General features: G+C 37.9%; 1 protein-coding gene across 5 annotated transcripts; it reads right to left on the bottom strand.

The window, feature by feature from the left end:
• Positions 1 to 533: 533 nt before the first annotated feature.
• On the bottom strand, positions 534 to 6320 carry LOC111004654 (putative WD repeat-containing protein C2A9.03). Of its 5 annotated transcripts, none has more exons than XM_022275750.2 (10): positions 6075 to 6320; positions 5539 to 5706; positions 5279 to 5446; positions 4789 to 4875; positions 2253 to 2387; positions 2053 to 2163; positions 1880 to 1971; positions 1692 to 1797; positions 1489 to 1575; positions 534 to 1380 (listed from the first exon to the last, which is right to left on the bottom strand). In XM_022275750.2, exons 2-10 carry the CDS (start codon positions 5695 to 5697, stop codon positions 967 to 969), a joined length of 1359 nt encoding a protein of 452 aa, XP_022131442.1. In that variant the 5' UTR covers positions 5698 to 5706; positions 6075 to 6320; the 3' UTR covers positions 534 to 966. The 5 variants fall into 5 exon arrangements, with proteins under 5 accessions (XP_022131442.1, XP_022131443.1, XP_022131448.1 ...); XM_022275751.2 differs by having other exon boundaries at positions 5539 to 5701; XM_022275756.2 differs by lacking the exons at positions 5279 to 5446; positions 5539 to 5706; positions 6075 to 6320 and adding an exon at positions 3336 to 3393 and having other exon boundaries at positions 4789 to 4871.
• Between the last annotated feature and the right edge of the window lie 95 nt (positions 6321 to 6415).

Genomic DNA, 6415 nt, shown 5'->3' with positions numbered 1-6415 from the left:
GTGTAAAAATTGGGATGTGGGCCTTATTTGAGGCCCAGAACTGTAAATGAAGTGGGTGCGTGGGCCCAAGCTTGATTTTGGAGAATCAATTCACCAAATCATAAAGTCCAAATGAGAGACATGTGAATCTGACCTGTAAACCAGTCAGCCACGCGTGACACAACCTCCAATTTCTCTTATCAATTTCTTATTATTTTTCAACTCTCAGTTTCAAATTCTAAATTTGTAACTGCAAACATGTATTTCCTTTTCTTTTAATACATTTTTGTTAGAAGATGGAGACTAAAATTCCTTGTCTAGTTATATTTTGACACTCCCGATTCGACCTTCTTAAAAATTCATCGTAATTAAAATTCACTTCTCTTTCAACAAATCTCCACTCCTATGTTGAAGTAAAAAGAAGAAAAGAAAAATGAGAGTACAGTTGGAAAACACAAGGGAAAAGGGAAAAGGGAAAAGGGCAATTGGAAATGATGTATACAGCATTTGTATAAATAAATATATAAGAAAAAGAAACGAATTGAATCAATCGGTTCAAAATGGACTGACCAATATTCATTCCATTCCATCCCAAAATATAGAGAACACCAAAACAAATGAGCTCCCAATACCGCCCAAAGTATAACTAAAACGAAAACTTCAGGCAGATCTCTTCCATTTGGCCATTTTCAGGACATTGATGAGCTTCCACAATTTACACCAAATCTAAATAATCACTCACTCTTTTACACCACCACAACACAATCATTCTCCACCCCCAAATCAATCGCTCCCGCAATCTTAGAATCGGCTCCAACTCTTCCGCAGAATGACAATGCTTATGCCAACCTTTAACTCAGAACTCATACGGATCAATCTGCTGTTGCTAGATTGAAATTCAAACACCAACATTACAGGAAAATTATACATACATATTCTTATATACAATTCCATCTGCTTCTCTGCTTCATGGGAGTGGTTGATGGTCTAGAAGATGGAGTCTATGTACTTGTGATCATGTCGTTTGTTGAACTCTAATAAGCTACCATAGGTTCGATCAGCAACTCCCACAAACAGAGCTTCAGTGTCGGGACTAAAGGATATTCCAGCTATTTCCCCGAACAGATCGATTTCTTGTGCTTGCCCATAACCTGTACGGCTTTCGAAGATATGGACGAAGTCTGCAGGCTCGGCGATCGACAGGAATTTGCCATCGGAGCTGAATTTCACACACCTGATTGCTCCCATTCTTCCCTTGAGCACAGCTAGGGACTTGGACGTGTTCCTTATATCCCACAGTCTGCAGGTGGTATCTTGGTTCCCAGTGGCCAAAATGCGTCCATCGGGGTGCCAGGCAGAGGCAAAAGAGTAATCTAAGTGCCCTTTGAGGCTCTCAATCACCTGTTGCACAATGGAATGTCATCAACATCTAAGAATTTAACATTTTGAAGAAGTATGAGGAGAGAAGAATATGTAAACGCATTGATATAAGCTTGGAAGGATACTTACTTTGCCAGAGTTGGCATCTGCAAGCAGGCACTCCGTACTGTCCCCAAGAACTGCCAGCATTCTCCCATCTGGACTAACAGAGGTGTTCTGTGGAAACAAGTGGAAAAAATAAGGAGAGAGGAAAAAAAAAAAACAGAACATGAGCAGTGAATCATCGCGTTAAACCATCAAAAGTTCTATGATGCTGAATTTAAATCACTTACATTAACGGACCAGCCAAATGTGAAGCCATTAAGGCAAGCGAAAGTCTTGGCGTCGTAAATCCTGACTTTTGCATCATTATTTGCAGTGACAACCCTCATTGCACCACTGTAAAGAAAAGGCACATAAGTCATACGACCCTAGTCAATGAAAATATGGAACCCGTAACTCTTAATGGGATGAAACTTACTCTGGATTATGAAATAGATCAACAGCGTTTGTGATTGCATTTTCTTCTGTTGTCATTTTAGTGCAAAATTCAACTCCAGGATGATTCAAGTACTGCAACATTGGGGAAAGGGAAGTAAATTAGATAATTGGAAACCCCATTTATAAATGGATGGTCTACAAAAGTCTCCATACCTTGCAAATTAGTTCCCCCTGAAAACCACCAGCCACGATCAAGTTCTCCTTAACTGTCATCGTGCTTATCTGGACTCTAGACAATGACTGGGATAAGACTCCAGGGCGTTTCTGTTCAAGAGATCAAGATCAACGTAAGTGCCTAAATTTTAGTCAAAGCAAAAATTTCAATAACCTTGGTCTACCCAATGACCACATACCAGCGTGGGAACAATTTGTTTAGCCACATTGAGTACTTCTTTGCCTTTCCGAAGCAATGAGGACCAGTGCATTACTGAGTAGTTTTGCATGAGGTATACATCATGCTTAGAAGTTGCCCACAGTAGATTTCTTAGCTGCAAGGTAGGAACAAAGAAGTCAGTTACTGGCATCAAAAGACAACATTCAAAATTCTAAATCGCAACATAAATTCACAAAATTCTGCTCTCTCTCCTATCTCACTTCCTCGCTTCTCTCTCTCTCTCTCACACGCACAACACAACATGCAGATTTCATTTTGGCTGGCTTCTGGTACGCATTAAAAGGTGCCCCTTCAATTTAGTAGCTAAGTAACCAAATCCAAAAGGAAAATTAGCTGCCAGAAAAAGGCATCGAAAGGTTATGCTTTAAAACTTTATCCTTCAACGAGGTGATTCAGACACGTGAACCATTTTGCATGCCTTGGAAGATTAAAATAATTTTGAATGAGGAAGAAGGCGAAGACACTTGAAGAAAGATAGCTTTTGACTTGAGGGGTGGTTTAGACGATGTGTTGATTCAACTCTACATCTGTGAAGGAAATTGAACCAGAACCTCAAGTTGTGCCCTTATGCGGTGCAGGTAGAATTAGTTGAATAATGCACATGGAATGCTAAAAAGGCTATCGAAATGCAGGGCTAACAAAATATACAGAGGACTAAGTCCCATAATAGATGCCCGAATCAGCAGGCTACTGACTCTGTGATGGACATAAAAGAGATAGAAGGCTGGCTGACAGGAATCTCATGACTGCATCCACATTACAACTCTAAAATAATTATAATTGTTCATGTTTTTATAAAATTTAACAAGCATAAGTATAATTCAACGAGTAAATAAAATATCATGAACATATAACATGACAAAAATCAGACAGGTAAATCAACTAATAAGATCTCAAATGCATGAAATAAAAACCTAGTAACTATCAGAAATGGATATGATTAGAAAAAAGTTAATTTGGCCTCTAATGACACGCCAAAATCTAGTTGAACTATAGGTTGCTACAGAGGCCTCTTAAATGTTCAGATATTTTCCTATCGTACCATATTATAACAACGTCCTGGCAGCTGCTCAGATATAACTTCCACTCTGCATTAAATGCTGAAATAAACAGAAATAGCATTCCTAAATGCCACAGATGGGTTAAAGTGATAAAGTTGTATTTAACACTCCTGATGAAAAACCGTATTTACAACAAATATCACGAAGAAATAAAATAAAGATGGGGTTCCAGACAGGTTTCCCCTGTTATCATTTGCCACAGATGTATGTAACAGGGAATTCAAAACCAAGAACGAACGTCCAGGAAATTAAAAGTAACAATAAATTTTATAGCAGACCAGGTGGACAATTGACATCCTCAAGAAGTAATTAACAGCAGTATGATATAATTCCAATGACCAAAAGTACTAGGTCATACCATTGCAATGATGCATGGACATCGGACATCCCAAATTTATCACCACAGCATCTTTCATCGCATAAATGATGTCTGACGCATATTGAAGATTGCATTCTTGATAAACGCTTTTATAAAATTATTATAGATTGTCCAAAAGTTGGCATGCAAAACTATAGAGCAGCAAGCATCAATCAAAATTATATCAAGAGGGGATTTGAAAATTTCAAAGAGCATTTGGTTCCACGTGTATTGATCAAATTGAAGTTACGTAATTGTAAGAGAAGCACCCATTGTTCATAGTCATAGCAACCAGATTATAAAAATTAGATCAACGATTGCATGCCTGAACCAAATACTGAATCATGGCCTCACTGGACCATAAGTTTTAAGCTGGAAGACTTTTCAAAGTAAGTTAGTTTCTGGTAATTAAATTCATATCAAATGAAAATGTTGTAAAATAGAGAACCAATATAGTAAGAATTCTGGACTTCATACCTTGAAATGTATGATCAGGACATAGAGCTAGAATGATTTATAAACACATCCATAAAGGACAATAACATATTCAAAACCTGCAAAACTACAATGCTAATGATGGTTGGATAATTATGATGAAGAGCCTATAAAAGAACGCATCCTGATCACGTGCAGAGTTTTTAACAAATCCACTGCCGTTCCAGCAAATATACTTGCATAACTCAGAAAAGGAGGTCTACGATGATCAACTAACTAGAACCAATCATTTATTATAAATCGTGATGAAACATGCACCTACAGCACAAAGATGATGTATGAGCCTAATGTTAAGTTGATGAAATATGAATTCAATGGAAATGAAGATTTCTAAAAAAATTGGGGGGAAATTAACGCGTAGGATGATGAATAACATGATTGCATATGGCGTTTTTCAGCCTAAATTGTGTACGTCGTTAATCCGCTTCTTTTTATTTTAGAGTTCGATTCGAGCTTTTAATCGTAATTAATTACTTCTTATGGGAGGGACGGACGGGACCTGGAAAACGATATAAATAAAACTAGCTGAAAAGAAATATAAAACCCATGTCTTTAATCAAAACAGCTTATAAAGACTATACCTGAAAATGAACAATTGTTGATTTAACCACCCTCGTATTGAACTGAAAGTCATAGAAGTTATTCCCCTTCTCCACTTGCAAGCATTCCTGTCAGAGTAGATTTAACGATGAGAAGAGAATTGCCAGAAGTGAACGACGAACAGACTAAAAATAAGTTAAATGGCGTTGGTATTCACTAAATAGTGCAAACAAAAGAATATTGAACCCAAAAAAAAAAAAAAAAAAGCGTGCAATTCTTCCCCCATAATAGTGTAAAAATTGAAGTAAGATTTACTAATTGCAAGCCCAAAGACTCGGCCCGGAGTTCAAGTTACTTGAACACCACGCTCTTGTTTAGGAAGACAAGAAATTACTAAAAATTATTATTGAAAACGATGTGATAATTAGAGCAGCCAATCCGTGCTCGAAAGTGGAAGGGTATGAATATCCACTTGCAAATAACAGAAGTCAGAAGACACAGGGGCAAGAAAATTAAAGAAGGAAAAGGTACCTTTTCCAGTTCCACACCAGAACTTGGCAGGCTCTCATAGTTCTTGTACTGGCTCAAACGCTTTTCCCGATAATTATCTCTGGTAAAAGTAAACCTCTCCCAAGGTATTCCCTGGATGTCTTTCCCATTCCTAGCGTCCAAGGCAGAGGTATCCGTCTTCGGTGTGCTCTGTAAAAACAAAATTTCCATTACAATTGTTAACGATATCAACAATAGCACAGGACAAAAGGCTAACTGGAAAGAGGAACATCAATACTAACTGTATCTGTATCGATATCATCCTCAAAGTCCGAGTCTATGTGCTCGATACTTTGATCAGTATGGAAGTCGTCATCAGAGAAAAAATCACCATCAAAATCATCCACTTCATAGTAGTCATCTACAATATATGCAAGATCGTCGTTCTGAAAATGCTCCATCGGCCTACCCTACGGAACAGGGAGCTCGATCAGTAGAAGAAGACAACAAAAGAAAACAAAACTCGCTAAACGAAATTGACGTAAGACCTCAAATTGAAACCAAAAAACAAAAAAAAAGTACTAAACAAAATGACACTGCGATTACGCACACATATAATCGATGACGCTCACTCGAAATGGAAAATTAAAAAAAAAACACACAATACGAACAGGAAAGAGCTGCTAAACAGAGCAATCGAGAATCGCCAAAACTAGGCCAACAAAAGGCTAAACGGAGAGTCAACAAAATGAAAGTAAACGCATAAGGCCTTCAATAAAACGAACCGCCATAACGAATGCGAGAAGAAAATATGAGAAAAAAAAATGAAATAGTATACCTTCAAATTACGAGAAAACAGCAACAGACGTCGAGGGAAAACAGATCAAAAGAAGGAACCAAGGAAATTCGAACAGTTGTTTCGTCGTTACGAGACAAATTTCCCGAGAATCAAACAGAAAATAGATGAAAGTATGAGTTGGAGTCGGAAATGGAGGTAAAAAAGAAAGGCGCCAAAGAAGAAAAGAGAGGAATCGAAAGGAAAAGAAGAGACTAGAAAGAGGCGTAGTGAAGAAAGCGAGAAAAGGAGTTACCCTCGTCTTATTTTTTATAGGCAGAACGAACGGAACGGGGAGTGAGTTAGCTCAGTGAACGGAATCGGAGTGGTGACGTGGACCGGAA

Source organism: Momordica charantia, assembly GCF_013281855.1.
Source record: "Momordica charantia cultivar OHB3-1 chromosome 8 unlocalized genomic scaffold, Mcharantia_2.0 BLBB01000008.1, whole genome shotgun sequence".
Classification (NCBI taxonomy): domain Eukaryota; kingdom Viridiplantae; phylum Streptophyta; class Magnoliopsida; order Cucurbitales; family Cucurbitaceae; genus Momordica; species Momordica charantia.
The sequence above is the reverse complement of the archived record's forward strand: the minus strand, read 5'-3'. Positions and strand labels throughout refer to the sequence as shown.